General features: G+C 50.7%; 2 protein-coding genes across 2 annotated transcripts in view; one reads left to right on the top strand and one right to left on the bottom strand.

Annotated features, from left to right (window-relative positions):
• COL9A3 (collagen type IX alpha 3 chain) overlaps positions 1 to 9,698 on the top strand; it is a 22,794-nt gene extending 13,096 nt beyond the window's left edge. Inside the window, exons 25-33 of the mRNA XM_058563405.1 lie at positions 17 to 88; positions 1,492 to 1,527; positions 2,183 to 2,227; positions 3,551 to 3,583; positions 3,817 to 3,963; positions 4,082 to 4,136; positions 4,700 to 4,882; positions 7,403 to 7,480; positions 8,845 to 9,698. Coding sequence (XP_058419388.1) covers positions 17 to 88; positions 1,492 to 1,527; positions 2,183 to 2,227; positions 3,551 to 3,583; positions 3,817 to 3,963; positions 4,082 to 4,136; positions 4,700 to 4,882; positions 7,403 to 7,480; positions 8,845 to 9,035 — 840 coding nt within the window. The 3' untranslated portion in view covers positions 9,036 to 9,698. The remainder of the gene's footprint in view (positions 1 to 16; positions 89 to 1,491; positions 1,528 to 2,182; positions 2,228 to 3,550; positions 3,584 to 3,816; positions 3,964 to 4,081; positions 4,137 to 4,699; positions 4,883 to 7,402; positions 7,481 to 8,844) is intronic.
• TCFL5 (transcription factor like 5) lies at positions 9,678 to 24,678 on the bottom strand. Its single transcript, XM_058562312.1, is given in 7 exon segments — positions 9,678 to 10,454; positions 18,426 to 18,567; positions 20,576 to 20,822; positions 22,595 to 22,757; positions 23,039 to 23,225; positions 24,004 to 24,398; positions 24,400 to 24,678. Coding segments are annotated over 7 exon segments (1,536 nt in total). The 3' UTR covers positions 9,678 to 10,331.

Here is a 24,678-nt window from a genome sequence, read left to right as displayed (position 1 = left end):
GGGTCCCTGTCTGTAGGGCCGGAAGGGCAGCATAGGAGACCCTGGCCTGCCGGGCCCCCAAGGCCTCCGAGGTGACGTAGGTGACCGGGTAAGTGGCAGTCCCAGCAGGGGGGTCCCACCCCTGCGCCCTAGCCCCACATCCACAGCCCCCGGGACATACAGACAGAGGGCCCTACGTCAGAGGCCCTTGGGGGCATATGGCACACTGTCGGTGCCCCGCAGCTGCACGCTCAGGCTCTGTGGGGCCTGTGGGGCCGAGGGGAGGGGCAGTAGCTCCCGGCCCTTTGCTCACTCTGTTGGACTCCACGGAGGATGGACTTGGCTGGACTTGGCGGGGTGATGTTGCTGTAAATAAGTGTGAAAACCATCGCCCTAAACTACTGTCACTGCTTCTAACTTTTCAAGACTCTTTCCTAGTGGTTTTACAACAGCCGGTAGGTTCACTGTGGGGTCCCCATCGTCCTGTGAGTCAGGGCACAGAGGGCCCCAGGTCGGTTGTTTGTTGCCTGGTGACCAGGGCACGGCCTTGGTTCACGGGGAGCAGGCTGTGGGTCTGAGTGTGCACTTCTGCCCAGCTCAGCCGCACTGCACCAGGTCCTTGGGGAATTCCTAGTGCCTTCTGTGGCCGCCTGCCCACCGGGCAGCAACAGAGCCCTCCTCAGAGGTGCGCTCGAGACCCTGCAAAGGCCACATCTGCCTCCAGACGTCACTGCAGACAGGGAGGCCCAGGAGCCAACGTCCCAGATGCCCCTTCATCCCCGGCAGTGACGGGGCCATGGAAACCACCAGCTTGTGCCGGGACAGCCTCCGGGCAGGAAATTCCAGGGGTCAGGGACACACCAACCAGGCCAGGGCCTTGGAGCCAGTGGAGAGAGGCGCCTGGGTGCTGGCCGGTCCCCAGTGGGGGTGTGGGGCCAGCACTGGGTCCCCCAGCCCCTCACCCGCTCCTGCCCTCTGCACACTGGACTCAAAGGGAAGTCCCCACCTTCTGCCCTTTAGGTGGGTTCTCACTCAGGCTGCTCTTAAGCAAATGGACAATTTTTATTTTAATGTTTTAGGGGCGATCCTACCAGTTCCCAGACATGCCCCTAACCTCTCAGTCCGCCGGGAAGATGATTCATATGCACTTTTGGCTCTGACTCGGCAATTCCACTCTTGTGAAATTATCCGAGGATTGTGTGTGCAAAGATATCCAATTCACTGGAACTACAAACTCTGAAGAGGCCTGTTAGACCATTGTGGTACCCCAAGTGGTGCGACACTGTGGCATCCCTAAAAAGACGAGGCGGGTCTACAGGAAGACCCCTGAGACACTTAGGGACGCACACAGAGCACAGTCTGTCGCTGGGACTGAGTGTCCTGGGGGAGGGAGCCTGTTCCACGGTGGCCCCTTGTGTGGGCAGCATACACGTTCCGGGGTCCACAACTCGGAGCAGGTCACCTTAAGGATTCCTGTAATTCCTCTAATGCTGAGCCTTCTCTCTGCTGCAGGGCCCGGGAGGAGCCGCAGGTTCTAAGGGAGACCAGGTGAGTGGGCACCCGTTCTGAAGTCAGATGTGGCTCTGGGCCGTCTTCAGAACTCTTGTTTCTCTCCCTCCTGTGGTCTTGGTCCCCGGTGCCCTCTCCCACGGAGCAGTGACGACGGCTCTGGGCACCCAGCCCCGGAGCCAAAGCCAGGACCCACGTGCTGCCTTCCTGGGTGCAAACAGCAGGGCAGCCAGCCCAAGGTCGCCGGTTGGCTCCTGGGTACAACAGCAGCTGCCTCTGGCCTGGGCCCTCAAACGGGAAGGCGTGTTCCTGCTGGCCTTCTGGGAAAGTGACCATGGAAAGGGGCAGAATCGGGTTCCAGGCTTCTGTGTGCAGAAGCAGATGAGAAACGCGTTCGCTTCTCCAGGAGCACTTTGCTCTCTGGAAAGGCTCAGGGGTGGGAGGGGCCTCTGTTGCTGTGGCTCTGCTTCTCCTGACCTTCAGGGAGCACCAGGCCCTTGCTACATTGGTCAAAGGCCTAGAACAGTCTAAACCCACCTGATGTTCTGCTTGGCGGACAAGCCTCATCACGTCAACAACTGACTTCAGCCTGGTCCCTGCCTGGGCCTGGGTCTCCTGCACCAGCTCCCACCAAGGTTTGACGACAGCTTAAGTCGTGAACAGTCCTTTTAATTTTGGGGTGTGTCATTTTCAGGGGATTGCAGGTTCCGATGGTCTTCCTGGGGATAAAGGAGAACTGGTAAGTGTGATTAAGTTGACCCCACTTTTATTAACAACTGAGAATGAACTCGCCACGTTCCGGGGGCGGTGGGGGCACCTATCTGTGGAGAAGGTGTCTGCAGATCCAGGCAGAAGGAGAAACTCCGAGGGGGTGGGAAGCCGAGGGTCAGCGGAGGCCCAGGCCGCTGACCGGCCCTGAAGGGCCTGTGGGGAGAGGCGGCCGCAGGCCTGGCTGCGGGATTCTCTACCCTCTCCTGCACAGAGATGCTGCCTGTAAAGTCGCTCCATCTGTGGCCTTTCAGCGTGAATTAGTCACAGCTGAGTTTTAACTAATGCAAACTTGGCTTCCACAGAGCTAAAACTCAGGTTAAGTTTAAAATAAAATCCTTGATTGAGTTCGTAGACGGATTCACATTTTTCCTGGAGGTAACTGACCTGGAACCGTCGTGGAGTTTAGGGGAGAAAGATCTTTCTGGCTTCCACGGGGCAGGATGTCTGGTTCTGTAGTGAAGCCTTTCTTGTGTGTGGGTGAGATGGAGATGGCTTGGCCCAAGGATCCTCCGGCAGAACCTGGGGCCCAGTGCAAACTTCTTGTGTCTCCAGCCAAGACAATCCCAGTTGTGTGTGTGTTGTTTCTTTTGGCGAATTCCTAGACAACCTTGACAAACAGGACCATGGGAATCCACCTCCCGATGATCTGATGGGGGCGGCAGTGCCCACGAGCTGGGACATCGTGCACTGTGCCCCCAGTGACTTCAGCAGTCGGGCTCTGGGGGCTGAACAGCCTCACCCTGGACTCTCCCTTGTGGCTTGACAGGGAGTCGGTGATGTGGCCTGAGCGGAGCGTGATGCCCAGGCTTTCAACCAGATGGCAATGCGGATGAGTGGGTCCTGGGCCAACTGTCTGGTCAGACCATGTCCCTGTCTGCATCCAGCTGGGCAGCTTCCTGAGGACACAGCTGGAGATGGGGGGCGCTCTAGGCACAGAGACCTTCAGCTCTGCATCATTTACAATAAGAGAGTGGGAACAAAGTCCATGTGTACGAGAAAAAGCACCCTGCAGCTATTAAAACACGGAAATAAGCTAAAATTTTATGGAAATAAGCTAAAAAACAAGGGTAGATAGAATACAACCACAGCAACATGAAAACAAGTACCTAGAAGAATCAAAGGAAGTGCGGCTGCCGACATTTTGGTGTAGTCAGATAGCAGTTTTGTGGATGGTTTGATTTTTTATTTCATCCCCAACTAGTAACGTGCTAGATTGGCTCCTTGGGAACTCAGTCCCACCCAGCTGCCAACAACACTGGAGTAATCAGAATGCACCTCTTCTCTTTTGCAGGGTCCCAGTGGCCCTGTTGGACCCAAAGGAGAGGTGAGTACCTGGCAGATGTTCCAGTGACAACATCCAAAGGAGCCCATTGGCTTCTCGGCCCCTCTAGGCCCCCAGGCGCCTGGGGCACTGCTGGACCTGCAGATCGTAAATGCTCACTCTGTTCAGAAGCCAGGCAAGATGGAAACCGCTGGCCAAGAGGGCGCAGCGGGTGGGCTGGCAGCTCCAGGGCGTGGCTCGCCTCCAACCCACCTCGTCCTGCTGTTTCTCTTCAGTCGGGCAGTCGAGGGGAGCTGGGCCCGAAAGGCATCCAGGGTCCCAATGGCACCAGCGGTGTGGAGGGCCTCCCAGGGCCCCCTGGCCCCGTGGGCTTCCAGGGCGTCCAGGGCGTGCCTGGCATCACCGGGAAGCCCGGAGTCCCGGTACGCATTTCTTTCTTTTGTTGAGGTCACTTACCTTTCAGGGTGTGGGGCGGGGGGAGCCTCACAGAGGTGCCAGCACGCCCCCAGTATGCTCACGAACTTGGGGGGTGAGTTTCAGGGTAAAGAAGCCAGTGAGCAGCACATCCGGGAGCTGTGCGGGGACATGATCAGCGGTAAGCGCTCTCCATCCCACGGGCGGCTCCCTGTGCCCCGTGCAGCGGGTACACGCCTCAGCCCTACCTTCACCCCCAGCCTCATCTCCATCGCTTTCCAGCCAAGCTGAGCTTCGGGCTGACCTGTGGTCCTTGGGGGCCCGTGTTGGCGCTCCAGTCTGTCCATCTGCACTAGATGAGGGCTCCCTCCCCGCAGGATTTCCCACAGAGCCTGGCGCACGGTGGATGTTCTAAGTGTCTGCTGAATGAATAGGGACAAGGGACAAATAATTGTGCCCTTTCAGCTTGGATTGACCAAGTGGACATCTTTCGGCCACTCTGATTCACAGGATTTTTAAGGAGCTCCAAAACAATGAGAATCCCCCTTTCTAGGCCTACAATTCACTCTTGGGTACACTGAGAAAATCTCACAGCGTTTACGACGCACCCCAAAGCAGTTAAAGCCATTTTCAATCAATAAACAAAACTTCCTTCTTAAAGGCAGTATAGATATTTTATGTTTCACATAAAATGTTTTTGATAATCCTCTTTGAATAAATGCTTTTATCTTTGTTTTCCAAAAGAACAAATTGCACAGTTAGCTGCTCACCTGAGGAAGCCTTTAGCACCGGGATCCATTGGTCGGCCTGGTCCAGCTGGGCCCCCAGGACCCCCGGGGCCCCCAGGCTCCATTGGTCACCCTGGTGCTCGAGGGCCCCCTGGATATCGTGGTCCCACCGGAGAGCTGGGAGACCCCGGACCCAGAGGTGAGTTCCATCGACCCCACCACACGGCCACTCTGCTGTGGGCAGGCCCCCAGACACACGACAGGACCCCCAGACATTCCCCACATCATGAAACCCGACGCCTCCAAGCAGATGTTCCCCTCTGCAGGGACAAGGGAGGGAAGAGACCCTGAGGGAAACTTGGGACCTGAAGTCACCTGGACCTGAGCGGGCAGGCAGGCGCTCGGGCCTTACCCAGCCTCACGAAGACTCGTGTCTGACACGTGTGTCTGAGTGGCCTCCTGTCCCCCAGTCCACATGGCTCCTCTGGAAATGCTGCATGCAAATGCTAGGAGAGGCTGAGCTGCCCCCCGGGGAGAGCCGGCTGTGCTCAGGTTGACGGGGCCTTCATGCTTTCGGGGCCCAGCACAGTGAATGCCTTATTACTCCCACAGGTACTATAATATTTTTGAAGTGTGATGTTTTTCTCAAATACCATCAAAACAACATTTAGGGAGAGGAAATGTTGATAAAAATGTGAGGAACGAATACACAGGCACCCCATTTATACTTAATGGCACATACCTTAATGAAAACTCGCATATATGAACATTTCTGTTGCAAAAGGCAAAAATTATAAAATTGAAAAATCCATTTTAAGGACCATCAAGAACTAGGAAACGTAATTTAGAAACGAGATGGAACCACAAACGCTCGCACTGACTGCTCACCCCTCGGTGGTCCCGTCTGTTTACGCTGACTGTGCTGACATCCAGGGAGGCCTGGGGCACGAATGACAGCTCTGTGAACTGTCGGACACGAACCTCTAACATTCGGTTCCTTCTCAAGTTCTGACGGTTTGCCCTTAAGTCGACCTGCGTCCAGTCGGCCAGCCTCATGGCCCAAATCAAGGATTTAAACATGATTCCAGTTCATTCCAACTTATTGGCCAGATAATTTTCTGTCTCTAAAAAACAGCTTAAGGAAAAAGTTTCTAAGGGAAACTTAATTCTGAGTTCTTTTCTTCCTCTGTGAGGTTAACTTTAAACCCGTTAGCAGGTGCAAGTGTTCCATGAGTAGCGGTGCTACCTCACTTGTTTTGAGACACTCAGAGACTGAGCAGTGTCAACACTAGAGGGCAAGCATGTCCCTGTCATCTGCTCCTCAGGGCTGTGAGGCCCGTCCCAGATCCCCCACAGCTCCTGTTCTCGGGGCCTTGTCTAAGGGCTCAGGTCCCGGGCCTGCACGCTAGTCCCTCACTGAGGGGCGCTGTCTTCAAATGAAAGACCACACAGGGTCTTCTTCAAACAGGGACCTGAATGCCTTTAAGACTTTTGAAACTAAAATTCAAAATTAGCATTAATCACTTGTATGGGTTCTCCCAGCAAAGCCCCATGACAATATTGAAGTGAAGCCACCACACAGACACCGGGGTCCGTGTGCCCTCCGGGCGCCCCACATCTCCTCGCTCCCTGTCTGAAGAGGGCTTTTCCCCCAGAGGAAGCGGGTGGGTCCTTTCACCTCCTGGCGCCTCAGTCCCTTCAACGTGGCAGCATGGGGTGCCTGAGGGTTATCGCGAGAATTAAACAAGAACGTAGACTGTACGTCCTCAGGCAGAAGCCCCTGGTACTGCTGAGCTGTTGTGCCCACCCTCTCCTGCCCCGAGACACAGCAGGCCAGGATGCAGTGGGTCAGCGAGGCAGCGGGTCAGGGAGGCAGCGGGTTGGGGACCCTGCACCGGAACCAACTGCTTCAGGGCCTCAGAGGCCAGGAAATCCCACACCCCATGGGGGGCCAGCTTGTAACTCCACAGCCACGGACGGCATCCCCGCCAGTGTCCCTGTGTAATGAGATGAGCACTGACTGCCCCGTGGCCTCGCGCTGCTCGTCAGGCCTACACTTCTGATCAAAAAAGACACTGGCAAACAGCAGCCACAAGAAAGCTGGGGTTGTTACTTAACATCAGGGAAGACTGGCCGCCTCCAGGAATGCTGTGTGCTGTACGGGTGTCGCTACACCGACAAAGGTTCCATTGACCAGGAACACAGTAACTCGTAGGCACGTTACATCACAAAAGGCACAGGCTGGCAGACGGGCCTTCCCAGCAGGAGACCTCGGCACACCTGTCAGCACTGTGGCCACCACGACCAAACCCAGCAGGAGGTGGGAGGCTGGAATGACAGTTAGAGGGACATTCTAAAACACCTGTAGATAACTCGTGGGTCAAAAATCATGTTGAAAATAGAAACACAAAACAAGCACTCAACTATTTAACAGGCACAAGCAGTTTGAACAAAACTAAAATGCCATCAAAAGTGGCTGCCCTGGTGCTGGTCAGCCACACGGGAGGGTTCGCTTCGTCAGACTCTGTCGAGCCCTACGCTTGTGCTGTGTGTACTTGACCAAAGGTCAAGGTGTTTCACTTCTGTAGGAAGCTTAAAAAGTATGCACCCCACTTGTCAAAAGGCGGGCTCACACACTTGTGGTGTCGTCCGTGACGCCACACCAGTCTGTCTTTAAACTTGAATCTAAACATGTGCACATGTCAAATGCCTTTGACAGGAAACCAGGGGGACCGAGGAGACAAAGGCTCGGCTGGTGTGGGTCTGGACGGGCCCGATGGAGACCAGGGGCTCCAAGGTACGAGGCCACTGTCGTTAACAAGCTTGTGTTCTGGGCACCTTTCCTGACACTTTATGACTTTGGGTGATGAACATATCTCATTGTCTTTTTTTTTTTTTTTTGGTGAGGAAGATCAGCCCTGAGCTAACCTGCATGCCAATCCTCCTCTTTTTGCTGAGGAAGACCTGCCCTGAGCTAACATCTGTTGCCAATCCTCCTCCTTTGTTTCTCTTTTTCCCCCCAAAGCCCCATAGATAGTTGTATGTCACAGCTGCACATCCTCCTAGTTGCTGTATGTGGGACGCGGCCTCAGCATGGCCAGAGAAGAGGTGCGTCGGTGCGCGCCCGGATCCCAACCCGGGCCGCCAGCAGCAGAGCATGTGCACTTAACCGCTAAGCCACGGGGCCGGCCCTCATTGTCTTTTAATGGAACAACTTCTTTCTCTTGCCAAAGCATTCTTAGAGGCAAGGTTAGGAACTGTTTCAATAACCACTTTGATACGTAAAAGTTTAGTCAATAACAGACCCTCCTGCATCTATTTTAGTTAAGTAGATTCAGTTAAATTCTACTTAACTAAAGCCATCTAGTATCTATTTCAGTTAAATTCCAACAGAATTTTCTCTTAATTGACCCACATGTACACTGAATGTCTGGATTTTTAATGCTGAATATAAATGCTCTGTCGAGAGGGAGGAGGAGCCGCTGACCCTCGAGAAGGCCAGCACCACCGTGGTCCCTCCCAAGCCTTCTCGGAGACGTCAGGGTCATTCTCATCTGCACACACATCCTGGGAGTCAAAGGCCTGCTGGTTTTCCCAAAACACACAGCTGTTGGCTCTGGCTCCTCTCCACACCACAGGGGCCCTCCCCCAGCCCCCCAAACACCCTCCTCTCCTGGCCTCGAGGCTGCACCCCACGTTCCTGTTTCTGCTTTGCTGACCTACTCTGCCTCCACCTGCCGCCCACCTACTCAGGTGCCCACCACCCCGGTGGGGGTTCCTCTTCCGCTCACACCCAGTCCACTCCCATGGCTGCCACGCTACCCTCATCACTCACCAAGCTACTCCCACAGCGGCCCCCTGGCTCACTCCAGACCCCTTTGTCACATGGCACCAATTAATTCTCCTCAAGTCCGAGCTGGCGTACGTAGGACAAACCTGGAGGTGGGCTCCCTGTGGCTCCGCCTGGCCTCTGGCTGTGCCCGCCACACCCTCGCCCACTTCAGACCTCTGCCCTTGCCCTTCTCCTGGCCTGGCTCTCCTCCCCTTGGCCTCTTCCAGAGCTCAGAAACAAGCTAGGAAAACACAAGAGCTGGGTGGCACGCTGATCACGAACGTTCTGTTCTTACTACGTCTACACTCACCTTCCTGGTCTCTCTCAAGGACCGCAAGGCGTGCAGGGCGTGAGCAAAGACGGCCGAGATGGGGCCCCCGGCGAGCCTGGGCTGCCTGGCGACCCTGGCCTTCCCGGGGCTGTTGGAGCTCAGGGGACCCCCGGCATCTGCGACACCTCGGCCTGCCAAGGAGCCGTGATGGCAGGCGCTGGGGAAAAATCAGGACCTAGAAGCTCGTAAAACATAACTTAAGGCAGCAAGTGAGAAAGTGATGCTGAGCTAAGCAGTGAGCTGTGGAAGGACACCCAGGGATCAGCAGCGTCTGGTATTAAGGAGTGGACGCCGTGCCGCGCCATGACGCCAGCAAGGCCTTCCTGGCCTGCCCCTCCGTGTCCTCACTGGCAGCGACTGGACACCTGGTCCCTGAGAGCATCCTCCATCCAGCTGTGTCTCTTCGAGTACCGGCATCGGTCCATTCAGCTGCCGTCATACCTCAGACACAGGCCCTACGTGATAAAACTGTAAACCCAACATTTGAGAGGACATAGGTGTACGTATAAAAAGTTCTGTACAATTCCACGACATAAAAAATATTCAGCAACTTGTTTACATAGCATTTGTGTAAAGACTAAGATACAATCCCAGCAAAATGATATAGTAAATCTTCAGATTAATGACAGCCACAGTGTAAGAAGAAAATAAAGGCTCTAATGCACGGTGTCCCTTTCACACAGACGTCTGGTCTGATTACCTGCTTCTTCTGTGTACAAACTTCTAACTGTCTCCAATTAACAGTATTTATTGAAGGTGACTTTGTATTGCACTAAAGGCTATTGGTATTATCTGTTGTAATAAATAAAGCCACTCATTTGAAAAACTCAGTTCCGAACACTACAGTTTATTACACAGAAAGTCAGACTCTCAGTATGAGAATGAGGGCACTGGAGCAATCTACCGTGACAGTGTCTCATTTATGGACAAAAGTAGCTTTAAAGGAAGTCTCTGGAAAATTTCTAGCAAAAGGTTTAAAATAGAACTGCATTTTGCAATACAGTACCCTGAGACGAAGTCCTTACAAGGGGAAGTGATAAACAAGTGAAATAAAATTCCAAACTGCTTCTAGTTAAGAACAATTTAACTTGTTCCAGTTGCTAAGGGGGCATATTTTAAAATGTAAATAAAATAAATAAAAAGCAATGTACCTTTTAGGACTAAAGAAATTACAAAAGATGTTAATTTTTTAAGATATCATGTTAAGAAAACATGATGGAATCAGACAGATAATTGAAAATTACTTACTAATTATCAAGATGTCTTCATCCCCAAATGGTCTAAGAGGACATGAGTGGACAAGTATTTTGTTCTAGATAAATATTTTTACAAAATGTGCTTACAAAGTCCCCCCTGGAGTCCCATCAACTTGAGTCATGTCCCTTTAGAGTGAAACTGTCAGAGCCGAGTTCCAGGACTGTAGAGAACGTTTATGGGCCACGAGGGAACGACCGAGCCCGTCCCAGGATGAGTGTCCAGTCCCAGTCACTTGATCTCCATGGCCGGGCTACTCTGTAGGCTCTCCTGTGCGGGACACGTCACCAAGGAGTCTGGCCTGGTCAACTTGAGCCTTCTGCCAGTTTTGCCGCAAAATACACTCTCAAATTCCTAAAGCAGAGGAATGATCATTAATGTACTGAATTCACATATATGAAAAGTGCTATCTTCAAAAAACACAAAAGGCTGAAATTAAGAGTAAACTACTTGAAAATATATCGTTAAATAAAGGTGTCTTTCACAAACTTAGGTCACATATCGTAAGGGGGTATATATGATAAAAACAGGGATTCAAACATTTTTCTCAAATAGTTATACATATTTTTATTTAGTTTTCCAATAGATTCTTAAAATGCCTGACCACATTGTAAAGGCTTCTCATATTTAAAAAGAGCAGCTATATTAATATTTGTTATTTTTATTGTGGTCAAATAGACACAACATAAAATTTACCATTTTACTTGCACACATTTACCAAGTGTGCAACTCAAGTGCATTAAGTACATTCACACTGTTGTACAACCATCACCACCATCCACCTCCAGAACTTTCCACCGCCCCAGACACTCTGACCCATTACATACCCTCCCCCCACGAGCACCTGTTTGATTCCACACAGACTGAGGAGTGCTCCGTGGCAGGCATGCTCTCTCTACACGTAAGACTAAGAGCTGACTCCTGCAGCGCCCTGCTGGCGGCAGGTCCCCGTTCATGCGGCTCTGCCCCTACACGCTTTTTAAAAGGCCTCAGTTTTAACACTCGGTCAGACTGACCAGCCCTGAGCACGCAAGTCAGTCTCAACCTCACGCAGTAGAAGGCTAGTTAGTACAAGCAGACAACCAGAATCTCACCAGCCTCTAGGAAACAAAAGGTCTTGGGTGTGCAAAACGCAGGAGGTGGGAAATTCTACAGGACAAAGTATTCAGTTTCTTCCACAGATAAATGGCAAGGAAAAAGGAAGGGGGGGGTGGCCAGCCCCATGGCTGAGTGGTTAAAGTTCTGTGTGCTCCGCTTTGGAGGCCCGGGTTTGCGGGTTTGGATCCCAGGTGTGGGTTTACACCACTTGTCAGCCATGCTGTGGCGGCATCCCACACACAAAACAGAAGTAGATTGGCACAGGTGTTAGCTCAGGGACAATCTTCCTCAGCAAAAAAGTAAAAAAAAAAAAAACAATAATTCAGCAAGGGTGGGAGGATGGGGAGGTACAGATGAAACAAAATTATGCCTGAAGCTGAGTTACAGGGACACGGGAGTTCATGATTCTGTTCTCTCCATTTTTATGCATGTATAAATTTCCATCAGTTTTTTTTTTAAAAAAGCACAGCATTCTTACACAATTAAATCTAGGTTTACATATTTTTTATTAGGAAAAAAATATATAACAAAATTTGCCATTTTAACCGTTTGTAAATGTACAGTTCTGTGGCATTAAATACATTCACATTGCTGTGCACCCATCACCACCATCCATCTCCAGAACTCTTTTCACCTGGTAAAACTGAAACTCTGTCCCCATTAAACACCAACTCCCATCCCCCTCCCCCAGCCCCTGGCACCCACCATTCTACTTTCTGTCTCTGTGAACTTGACTCCTCTAGGGACCTCATACGAGTGGAATCACACAGTATTTGTCCTTTTGTGACTGGCTTGTTTCACGGAGCATAATGTCCTCAAGGTTCATCCACGTTGTAGCAGGTGTCAGGATTTCCTTCCTTTTTATGGCGGAATAATATTCCACTGTATGGATGGACCACATTTTGCTTATCCGTTCATCCGTCAGTGGACACTTGGGGTGCTTCCCCCTTTCGGCTGCTGTGAGCACGCTGCTGTGGACGTGAGTGTCCCAGTGTCCATTTAGGTCCCTGCTTTCAGCTCTTCTGGGTATAAGCCAAGAAGTGACACTGCAGGATCACGCGGTAATTCTACGTTTATCTTTTTGAGGAACCACCAGACTGTTCTCCACAGCAGCTGCACCACTTTACGTTCCCACCAGCAATCCCAAGGGTTCCAATTTCTCCACATCCTTGCCAACACTTGTTATCTTCTGTTCTTTTGATAGGAGCCTTCCTAATGGGTGTGAGGTGGTGTCTCACTGTAGCTTTGACTTGCATTTCCCTGATGATCAGTGATGTTGAGCATCTTTTCATCAGTGATCTGCTTATTGGCCATTTGTTTTTCTTCTTTGGAGAAATGTCTATTCAAGTCCTTTGCCCATTTTTGAATCAGGTTGTCTTTTTTGTTGCTGGGTTGCAGTAGGTTTCTATTTAATTCAGGTCCAGGAAGGGATGTATAAATGGCTCTGCTGCCCTTGGTTTAACTTCTCAACACCTGGAAGGGCTGCAGCACACCATCTGTCCACAGCCCAGGTGGCATCCCCGCCAAGGCAACCACTCCCTACCTTGGAAGCTGTATTTGCACATAAAGATACTCTAATTTTCTTCCCAAACTTTAAAAGGTGTTAGGGTCTCAATGCAATTTAAGATGAACCACATTTTGATAATTTCCTATATTTAATACCCAGAGCCCAAACATAAAATATTTGTCCATATTTCAAAAGGTAGAATTTACTTTTGAGAATAACTAAGCATAAGTCAGAAAAAAGAAAATAATCATTTCTCAGATATAAGAAAGTACTTGGGAGATTTTCTAAATAATCTTGACACAATGGGGAGGCTAGCCCTAGCCATCCATCTTTATTTTGAACAGCTCCCCAGAACAGGAGTTAAGCTGCAGCTCAACCTAGACCCTTACAGGATCCCCGGGAGTAGGGAGTCGACTCACTGGCAGAGGGCTGCCTGTGAGAGCGGGAGATGAGCGGCCTCTCCAGCCCCCAGCCCCGCTCAGCCGAGCCAGAGGTGCACACCTGTCATTCGACTCTCTCAATTAGCATCTATTTTCAACCAAACATAAGTTAAATAACTGAGTTTTAAGAGATTTTTACAACTCATCAAATCACCTTGAGATGACACCTGACCAAAGTTGATATTCACTTTAGATTTGTAAATATGAAAATGCCAATAATAAAAACTGTATTAGTAAGAAAAAGAGAGATAGTTCCAATTACACGTCAGGAAATTATACCAGGAAGTTATGCAGGGGAACAAAGCTGGTTTTGTCTGAATGGAGAGAAGAGAGAACTGAAGGCAAAGGGTTAAAGGAAAGAATGAGGGCACGTCAGGTTGACATCACCGGCCACACGCAACCACGCGCAGAGAAGACACACGCACGGGAACATGTGCGCACCTCACAAAGCTTGGACCCGTGAAAGCAAACACGAGAGACCTCTAAGGGAGGTGACAAATCCAATCACAGCGCAAGCCGTCCCACAGGACCCTGGGGACAGCAGGCCGGGCAGACGCGGGAGCCAAGGTTTGAACCACAATCTCAGCCTGATACACACACGGAATTCTCCACACGGAGAACGCACATTCCTTCCAAATAAACACACAACTTTTAAAAATTGACCACATACGAGGTCACAATAGAAGTCTTTTAAAAACTGCTTTTTTATACAGACCATCTTCACTAATCACAATGTGATAAGTTTGAGAAACACGCAAAAAAACGACAGGAAAAACCCCCTCCCTACATATGTGGAAAATTAAACACCAACTTCCAGAGAATTCCTGTGTTGAAGAGGCAAACAGACGAAATTACGAGGTATCTGGAGACGATGAAAGCATTATATCCGAACCTGTGGGAAGTTTTCAGAAAGAGCACGAAGACAAATCTGCTTTACACGCCCCGCTCAGAAAGACTGGAAAGAAATGAAGTACTAAACTTCAACTCAAGACAGCAGGAAAAATAAAACTCAAAAAACAGAAAGAAGGGAAGAATAGAAAAAGTAAGCTTTTTAAATAATTACAATAAAAGCAAAATTATAATAGAAAAAACACTACCACTGCCTCCTGTGCCCCCAAAAATCCAACAGAGCAGAACAAGACCACAGCTGGTTCCCTGGGAAGGCCAAGAACATGGCCAGATCCCCCAGGAATCGGGGGAATCCGGGCACAGATGAAGCAGCTCGGGAATGACGGAAGAATAAAGGAGGCACAAACTCACTAGGACCCCGAGGGCCAGCGACCAGCCCACCGACAGCAACAGGAGGAACAGCCCACAGGGGTGCTGGTGGAGCCTGAGGCTGCGGAGGAGGGCCCCAGGGCCTCTGCAGGTGGAGATGGCGCTCAAGCAGCGACGGCCAAAGGACTGCGAGGAGGGTCTCCCCATGCTGGGCCCACCCACCAAGGCAGGCACAGATCCTCCCTGCCCTTGGGAGCCAAAGGCTGGGGGTTCCTGCCTGGAGAGGGTGAAGGAGGGCTCGTGTGCAGGTGGGGGAGGCACCCCACTCAATATGGGGATCAGTGGACGCTGTGCACTGACTGCTGGGACCCCAGCTCAGCACCCGGACCATGGACTAAGCCCGGCGCCCATATTACCGAGAAGGCAGGGAGAGAAGGCGCGCCCAGGGAGGGAGCAAGAACGCCAGTGAGGGCGGTGGCCTGAAGCCAGTGAAGACAGAAACGGGGAGCGGTCCACGCTCACCCGCAGACCCCTCAGTGGCTAAAGAGGGCTCTGGCCATCAAAGGGTGCTGGAGAAGGGCCCCGGGGGACAGACAATCCCTTGGGGCTCTGCACTGAGAGGAGCCGAGAAAGGTGGCTGCGGCAGGGGTCGTGAGTCGAGAGTTCCTGCAGGATCACAGGAGCGGGAGCAGCATGTCCGCACTGCAGAACCTGGGCTGGTGCCGTGGAGAGGGGGCAAAGGGGCGGCTTGGGTCGCAGGGCTGGCCTGACTTCAGATGGACGGAGGGGGAAGGCAAAGCAGAAGGAAGCAGCAGCCCCTGGCCCCATCAGTGCCGGTGACGGATCAGAGAGGGAGGCAGGGGGCGGCTGGCCAGCAGCCTGGAGAGGAAACCTCACTGAGGTTCACCTGACGACTCCAAAACGTCATCTTGCCACAGCAACGCGTAGCTGTGGTCCTGGACTGGATCCTGACTGGGAAAAAGCTGTAGAGGGTGTTACTGGGACAACAGCAGAACTTGAATGTTAATCTGTCATTAGATAACAATATTACACCAATGCTCAATTTCCTGATTTTGGTCATTGTATTCTGGTTATGTAAGATAATGTACTTATTCTTTAAAAATATACACTGAAGTATTTAGGAATAAAGGGGCATGGTGTCTGCAATTTACTATCAAATGGCTCAGAAAAACAGAGAGAGACTGAGCAAGTGGGTGAAACGTTAACACTGGTGACTCTGGGTGAACTGCATCGGGATACAAGGAGCTCTTAGTACTACTGTAATTTTTCTGTAAGTCTGAAGTTATAGCAAAATTTAAAATTACCATAAATAAATAAAGTGAGTCATGTAAATCCAGAATGCAGGACATTCAACAGGCACCTGGCCTGATCTCAAATCTCAACATCATAATAACTGGGGTGGGATTGTTGTAGCTTAAAGAGCCTGAAAACATAAATGCATTCCTAGATACAGGATGCTGGTTTGGGGAAAAAACCCAGCTATAAAAGTCACCTGTAAAACATTTTCGGGAGATGTGAATATGGACTGGGTATTGGATGATGTGAGAAAATTACTATCAGCTTTGTAAGGCATGATAATGGCATCAGAGTTTTTTAGGACATGCATGCAGAAAATATTTAGAGGTGAAGGTTCATGATGTCTCTAACTGTCTTTGAAAATGTACAGCAAATATCTGTGTGTGTGTGTGTGTGTGTGTGTGTGTGTGTGTGTGTGTATACATGAAGTAAGTGTGGTTGATGTTAACTGCTGAGATGAGGAGATGGGTATACAGGTATTCCTTGTTCTGTAGGTGCATTAGAAAAAGAATACAAGGTGAACTATTTGCTGTCAACAACGAACCACAATGGCCTTCTCCACACGTCCACCTGTCACCTCCTGGGCACTGAAAACCTCGTGTGTCCGAAATAGAACATGTATTCTGCTCCACCTCACCCTGTTTCTCCCATCTTCTCATCTCAGTAAACAGCACCACCCATCCAGCTGCTCAACCAGAAACCCGAGTGGTCCCTGATTCCCCTTTCCAGCACATCCCACATCTGGCACCGCCAACAAATACATGCCCAAGCCACGTGCCTCTCGCACTCCACCGCTGCCCCTGGGCCAGTCCTGGGGAGCTGCGCCTGTGGCCTCCCGACCAGGGTCTTGGCCTTCACTCCCCGCCAACCCCGACCTCTACTTCCCAAGTCCATTCTCCCCACACAGCAGCGAGTGACCTCTGCAAACTGTCGGTTAGACCATGCCACCTTCCAGGGCCCCACCCCGGCACCCAACCTAAGAAGCCCCCTCTGCAGGCGGGGCCCGCACAGCAGGGTCTCGTCCTTGAGACAGGACAGAGACCTCTGTTCCCTGCCTCCTTGGTGACCGCCTCCCTCCAGCCAGCAGGGTCTCTGTCTCACTCTAAGTGCCCCCAGCATCTTGCACAGAAGCCTGGTTGGAGAAGGAAAGATTTGTGGGACGAAATATGCACTAAGATAATTCAGGAAAATCACCCGAGACTCTCATGTACTGTATCTTTAAGAACAAAATATTCATGGGAGCAAGAGGGGGAAGGTGCCATGGACACAGCTAAATACAGGGTTCGGACACTCAGGCCCAGTCCACACACTGCTAACTGACCTCACTTCAGCCTGTTTCTTGACAGGCCCTACCATCCGACCCAGAAACAATCCACAAGTTCCATGTAATTAAATTTCAGAATTATCCGGGAAGCATAATATATATAATATAAAGTACCCATGAGTTTTTAATCTATTTAATCTTTGAGTACATATATAGATAGTTAATGAGTTTTTTTTGTTGTAAACACCTCCATCATATTTGAATGAATTATATCAATAACAGTTTACTAGTAGGTACACAGAGCCAAACATTAAGTCATTTTTAAAAATATTAAAGCTTTATTTTATTAAAATAAACCAATAGTCTACCTCTAAAAAATGTTAGGGTAACTGCATTAAAAATAACCATAAATGATCCAATTAGAACAAATTTGACATAAGTATTATTTCAAAATGCAATTAAACGTACAACGAAAATAAGGAACTTGATGAAATTACATAACTCACAAGATGTAAATGTCACGTGGACACAGAAAAGGGAAACCGAGATGACAAACTGTCCGCACACAGCCCCAGAGGGGGGCCCTCTGGCTGGGGAGGAGCCCTCTCAGGCCCTTCCAGGACCTGGCGCAGGACGCTCTTGTTAAAAAGGCTCCACAATTGTGAGACCACCCTCAGCTCAGTCCTCTGATCAGACTGGGGCTGTGGTCAACAGCGGCTGCTGCACAACAGCTCTGGACAAGGAACAGAATCAGGGCGCCTGGGCTCACTTCACCAAGGCCTCCTCACCACTCATCCCGACCCACAGAATTCTGAGGCCAGAACCTGGCACCAAGGTCCCCCCAAGGCCTCGAACGCCTCCGTTCTTTCCTGGGAAACAGTACAGAGGGGGCGGGCTGGACTCACAAGCCAAGCGTTCAGTCCTGCAGGAGCCCAGCTCGCTGCCTGGGAATCGCCTGGGACCAAACAGACAGGGTCGAGGTGGCGTTGGTATCCTAAGGAGCTGAGACGCTTGGGCCCCAGAGCCCCCCGAGTCATCCCCAGCCACCCACCCACGGAGGTGTCTCTTCTCTGGATGCGTTTGAAGTCCAGACTATTTATTTCACATTTATTTGCCTCTTTTTTTTTTTAAGCTATTCTTGCTTCATCCCTTTTACAAAGTTTTCTGAGGGCAAAAAGAAATCCCACCCTACAGGTCTCTGAAACCCCTTCCCACCCCAGCACAACTCACTGCAGAGGGCAGGCGCTCAGTCTACCCGACCACTGACACTTCAGTCATCTGTATTCTGCAGTTTAGTGAATGAGTCACTTTAGTAAATGACAAGTTACCTCAGTAACGAGCAGAGCTTTGTTCATAGTGGACTCAGGGTCGGACATCAGATCCCAGGAAACAAAGGAGAGTTTGGGATTCTCAGGGGAAAAAGGATAAGAACACTGATAAGTTTATAAAATTCTGAAAGTCTACCCAGCCTACATACTAACCTTTTTAAGAGAATCTCCATGTCTTTCCTGAATATATTTCAGGAACGCTGTGGTCCACTGAAGAGTTGTTGCCTTATCGGTCTCGGCGTTGCAGAACGGGACTAAAAGATTCAACTCATCGCAACAAATGCGGATTCTGCGCCTACAGTCAAAATCCAAAGCATCACATGGAGAGGCTGGAACAAACCCAAGGAGCAGAGGGTTCGTATTTCTCAAGGACTCTGAGTGCTGGGGAAGTGCCCACCACCACCTCCAGGCTGGGTGCCCGTCACTCTGCCGCTGCTGCTCCTGGGACCCCCTTGCCTCGGGGCGCCCTCCCCTCACGGCTGCATTCCCTGCAGTTTTCCCTATTTACTTCTCAGGCCAGGAGCAACGGGCAGGTCCAAACCCCTGAAACTGGAAGCAAAACGCTGCGTGTGGGTTTTCTGGGAAGAGCATTCTTTCACCCGACAGTTATTAACCTGCCCTCATGTTCTGGGGAGCTCACTCACAGCCAGGATTCACGGCTTCGATTCTCCAAGGGGCCCTGGTTCAAAAAGGATCACAGACTACCAGCCTGTTAATATCCCGAAAACTGGTCTTTTAGAGATAATTAAAATCACAGCTGGAGTCTTATTATTAGACCATCTTTAACTTTTGCGAACCCGATTTAGTAACATGCTGAGTCCCACGTAAGCCGCCACTGAACAACTTCTACCAGATGGTCTTGTTTCCCATCTTCCCAGCCTCCCAGCTGGACACCTGGACACTTGGAGTGCTATGTAGAGACTTCGTAAGGTAGAACACAGCTGGGTGCTCTCTACCTTCTAGGCACTGGGCCTGACACCCTTCACATATCAGCTCATTTAATTCTGATCTCAAATCTATGAGGCAGGTAATATCTCTCTTTTATAGATGAGAAACTCGAGATGAGAGGTAAAGAATTTGTAGAAGGTTGTTAAACTAGGAAATGGCAGGGTAAGAATTCAAACTTTTACTGTCAACATATAGTGTGACGGTTTTCACATAGTAGGTATTCGTTAAATGTTTACTAAACAGACGCCAGAGCAGGAAAAATGCCCTTCATACTCCACGGTGAGTTCAGTGAAGTCCTCTGGTTGGACTGCGTGTGTGCACGCAGTTAGGAAAGGCATCTAGCTGGCTAGCTCTAACGTACGCCTTTGAACAGAAACGAGCTTTAGCTCAACACTGTAGCTTCAAAGTTGAATATGTGTCTTGCTCCATCTATGTTTCCCGAGCCGAAAACAGAAATTGGTTCAAAGTACTCAATAAATAACTAAGTTAATTAATTGTATGTTAGGGAAACATCATGTAAAAATCCAGCTGAAATAGAGAAAAATTAACCACCTGTTAAATCTACATAGAAGAATAGCACAAATAAAATCCACAATAAAACGCCTTAAATAACAGCATTAACCTCCTCCTTCCCCAGTGTTCTTAAAAGAACCAAGAAAAACCAGTGATTTGTGTGCAGGAAAGAGTCCAGCCAGTAGACCAGCTCTGCTTAGGACACCTGCTCACACGGCCAGCCCTGACAGCCATCAGGGAACTGAGACTTGTAGAGGGTTCCCACCATCACCAGTTGAGAGGGGCTTCCTGTGCAAACAACACAGATTATGTCCAACACTGGCTTTCCTTCTGGGGGTCTGGAAATTGGCTGGGTGCCAGGTAGGGAACGCCTACAAGACAGGCTCCCAGTAAACCCCGGAGTTCTGAGTCCCTAGTGAGCTTTCCTGGCTGGTACCACCTCACACGTGGCCAGAGCTTGGTGCTGGGGGAGGGAAGTGCATCCTGTGACTCTAGTGGGGGGAGCTCAGGAGCCTGCACCTGGTCCCCTAGTGCTTCTCCCCATTCGCCTTGGCTAACGCTGCTGGATCCTCTCTTGTAATAAATCGAAGCCATGAGTCCTTCTCCAGAACCATCACACCTGGGGGTGTGGGACCTCGTGAACCATCACAGCTTGGGACCCCGACCCACCTAGCAAAACAAAGTCAGTGTTCACTCTTGCCAACTTTTCCTCCTTTGAACACAGAAATGGCTAAGGTATTGTTCTATGCGATAACTTGCCTATTAGTGCTAATAACTGTAACACGCTCGCGTGTCTAAATAACTACATACAAATCGGCCTGGCAATCAACCACACGCATTACCTTCTATCTCTCTCCATGCGGTTGTGCCTCTCCCTACGCTGGGACCTTCCTCCCTGGGGCCCGCTCTGGGTCTGCTCCCCGAGGTTGGACTGCGCGGACTCCGCGGACTGCCAGGCACCCTGTGCGGCCATGGAGCCTTCGCCCACGTTCTGAATCTCTCCCAGCGCTCTTCGTTCTAAGTGTGTGTCCAGCGGACGGATTCTACTCCGACTCCTCTTATTTAGGGCTTGTTTACACAGCGCTTCTTCTTTGCAAAACAAGAAAAAAGTGGTATTTTAATTTTTTATTCTTCTTAACTTACCCCCATTAATGCTAAATATATTTTTGGCATTTTCAATCCAAAAGAGAAACATCAGTGGGTGCAGGACGCAGAGAATGGAACGGGAGGAGCCGCACGACTGCTGCAGTTCAGCACGAGCAGGCGGCACGAAGCCCCAGGCTCCAAGCCACGGACCCGAAAGTAACCCTACCACTGAATTTAAACACTCCGAGTCTTACGTGATCGGTGTAACCTTTCAGAAGTCCCCTCTTCCATGGCCAGGTGTTAACTGCCATCTTTGAGTAGAGCACCCAAGAAGATGTTTGATTTTCCAGATATTCAGAATGGAAAAAAAAAAAAGCTGGAAATATTTTCTCCGAAAGATCTTCTTCTTCTTTTTTTTTTTGTGTGAGGAAGATCGGCCCTGAGCTAACATCTGCCAATCCTCCCCTTTTTCCCTGAGGAAGATTGGCCCTGGGCTAACATCCATGCCCATCTTCCTCCACTTTATATGGGACGCCACCACAGCATGGCTCGACAAGCAGTATGTCGGTGCACGCCCAGGATCCGAACCAGTGAACCCCAGGCCGCCGCAGCAGGGCGCGCGCATTTAACCGCTTGCGCCACTGGGCCGGCCCCCGAAAGATTTTCTTTACATACAATTATGCTAATATGACAGCTGACATTCTGACTGCAATACTCAGAAGACGACAAAACCGAAGTGGTTTAGGACTAAATATGCCCTCATCTTACACGTGATGCTCCCCACAAAGGCAGTAATCTCAGCATACCTTTTATTTATGCTACAGAAATATGTCAAATTTCCATCAAACAAAGAACAGCAGGCATCTAAGTAGTATGTGTGGTGATGAGCATTCCCAAGATGCCACGAAAGCCCAATTGCCTAAAGCGAAAGAGTGGCCTAACACAGATTTCAGAGCACTGATCACTTTTCAAGGGAAACCCAGAGGGGACTCACAAGTATTGGTAATATTTATCCCCCAAGCTGAGTAGTCAGAACAGGGACTATTTTAATATTAACCTTTATACCTTACAAATGTAAACATATACTTTTGCATAAAATTTCATAACAACAAGGAAAAATTAATTACTGACACGGAGAAAGCAGAAGCACTCCGTCCCTATCCTATCTTCATTAGCTCTTGAGAAGCTCAGTGTAAGTTGTGTTATTTTGTTGGATAACTTGAAAAATAATTTGTTTCCAGGGAGAAAGGGATTGAGACTTAACCTTGGAGGTAAGCAAAGCCTGCCTCCTGCAGTTTCCTTATTTCTAAAACTTTCTGAATCACCTTATGGTCTCTTGCTCTCAAGTCAATCTTTGCCCATCTGCAGACTGTCTCCTAAAGCTTTTAGCAGATTTCAGACTCCTCCCTCACTCACGAAGTACAAAATAAGGAAAAAAACAAAAACTATTGTTTTAGTAATTTCATAGCTTAAAACTTATGTAAGTCTATCATTTTTCTGTTTAAGGAGTTTAGCTTACTATTAAAAAAAGGCAGCCCCTAAACTCAATGTTTCCATACCAAGTATAAAAATGATGTTCAAAATTCAAAAGAATGTTGCAAGTGCGATGACGAGAAGAGAGTTGGAAGAAGGATCCCTCAGATACAAATGCACTTCCAAGATCACCTCACATGTTTATAAACCACCTCTCTCCCTCACCCGCCCAAAGCTACGACGACATCGAGGACACAGCCCAGGCAGGACGGAATACCTGCCACCTTCTGCGTGTTGCTTACCTCCCACTTTAATCCAAACCTGCTCAGGCAAAGCTTTGTTTCTACTACCTAAAGTCTGTTTAGTGGATTCAATTTCTTGCTGATAACAGAAAGAAAATGCTCTAGGCAATCCAATATCCTGATGCTTGGCAGCTTCAAGTATAGAACAGGAGTTACTAGAACTCTGGAAAAAATGAAGCAACAGGAATTTCATCAATATGCAACTTAATCTTCTCTTTACTGCACATATAAATGCACTTTAACAGAAGTAATGACAAAGCTACTAACATCCAATTTGAAGAACTTTAGGTGCACTGAGGATTTTAAAATGTTCCCAAATCACATAAATACTCTGGAGTTTAAAAGGTCATTAAGCTCAATCAAAGAAAAACAAAATCCTTGGTACTTAACTAAAATAAATTCATTTAACAGGAAAGAGCAGAGCTCCATGTGTCGTCGGCCCACCTGTGCTTGCGAGAGGCTGGCGCTCCCGCCCGAGGAGCAGGAGTTTGTGGGAAACAGTGGGTAAGTGAACTGCAAAGCGGCGGTCGCAGCAGCAGTTTTATTTTTCACTAACGTTGTACATTTGTTCTGTTGCTGATGAAGAGGAACATTCATTAATTCGGATGGATGTCGAATAAGAGTTACCAAACTGCCAAGACAAAAGAAAACCCAGAAATGTGAAGAATTCGAGGCAGGTAAGTGTCCTGAGACCCCGCACTTACTGTCACTCTAATAGGTCATGTGCGATTTTCTAGAGAGGACCTCAGATCTGTTGGGACCACCACCCCTCATCATGCACACCTCTGCAACAATCAACCAGCGCTGTTGGGGATGGTTCAAACTCTCCTCTTTCTCACAGAGGAAGACCGGGCCGTGTGTCATCTTTTAGTTGCACCTCCCTTCCTATCACACCCTTGACAGCAATCTCTCTTTTTGGGGCCATCTTCCAAAATCTGATGACTATGGGCAAAATGGGGAAAACTACACAGTGGGGACGGATAGAAAGCTGAGAAGTCACCCAAGCAGAGAGGCCACTCCTCTTCCATACTGGTCCTGGGAGATCACCGTGGGCTGGCAATCCTGCTGCAGGCTGAAGCTGCATTGTATATTCAAAGCTTCACAACGAGTCTCCTATACCCAGACCCCGGGAACCTGCTCCCTGCTGAGGGACGCCAGCCAGAGGGAGACCAGTGGCCTTGTCTACACCCAGACCCAGTAGGTCCTAGGTCCTGCTCCCTGTTGAGATCCAGCCGCAGGCAGGCAGGCTGGCGCCCTCTGCACAGGATCGCCTTGTCTACACCCTGACCCAGCAGGTCCTGCTCCCCGTTGAGAGGCCAAGCTGGCGGCCTCCGCACCCACGTCCTCCCTCCGCAGCCGCGCCCTCCCCGTCCCCGTCCCGCCCGCCCGCCCGGGGCGTGGGCACCCACTTGTTGAGCGCCACGCCCGGCTCCGGGGACTCGGCGCCGCGCGGGGCGGGCGGGGGCTCGGCGGAGATGCTGTTGAAGCGGTCCTCCAGGCGGACGCGCACGGCCGACTTGGCCCGCGCCTCGGGCGCGCCCTCCCCGGCCGCCGCCTTCTCCTTGGCCGCGCCGTCGGACGCCTTGGGCCGGGGGGCGCCCGGGGGGCCGTCGGCGCCCGGCGTCTTCTCGGCGGCGGCGGCGGGGGGCGCGCCCGCCTCGCTCAGCAGCATCATGCGCAGCTCCTGGAAGTCGATGTGGCCCAGGCACGGGTTGGCGCCCGCGAAGCCGCCGTCGGCCAGCGCGGGCGGGCACAGCACCGGGTACACGGGCGGCGCGCCCCCCCCCCGCCGCCGCCGCCGCGCCCCCCGCCGCCGCCGCGCCCCCCGCCGCCGCGCCCCCCGGCGCCGCCGCCGCCAGGAAGGCCGAGTTGAGGCGCGTCTCGAGCTCGCCGTCGGCCGCCGCCGCCTCCATGTGCGAGTAGAGGATGTGCTGCAGCTGCGTGTACTCGATCTCCGTCATCTCCACCAGGCTCAGGTCGGTGGTCGTGAAGCTCAGCCCCGCCTCGCCCAGCGCCGCGTCCGCGCCCTCGGGGCCCGCCGGCCCGCCCGCCTGCGGCGGCTCCCGCGGCCCGGGGCCCGACAT

This window comes from Diceros bicornis, chromosome 19 (genome assembly GCF_020826845.1).
Source record: "Diceros bicornis minor isolate mBicDic1 chromosome 19, mDicBic1.mat.cur, whole genome shotgun sequence".
In the NCBI taxonomy this organism is placed as follows: Eukaryota; Metazoa; Chordata; class Mammalia; order Perissodactyla; family Rhinocerotidae; genus Diceros; species Diceros bicornis.
The sequence above is the reverse complement of the archived record's forward strand: the minus strand, read 5'-3'. Positions and strand labels throughout refer to the sequence as shown.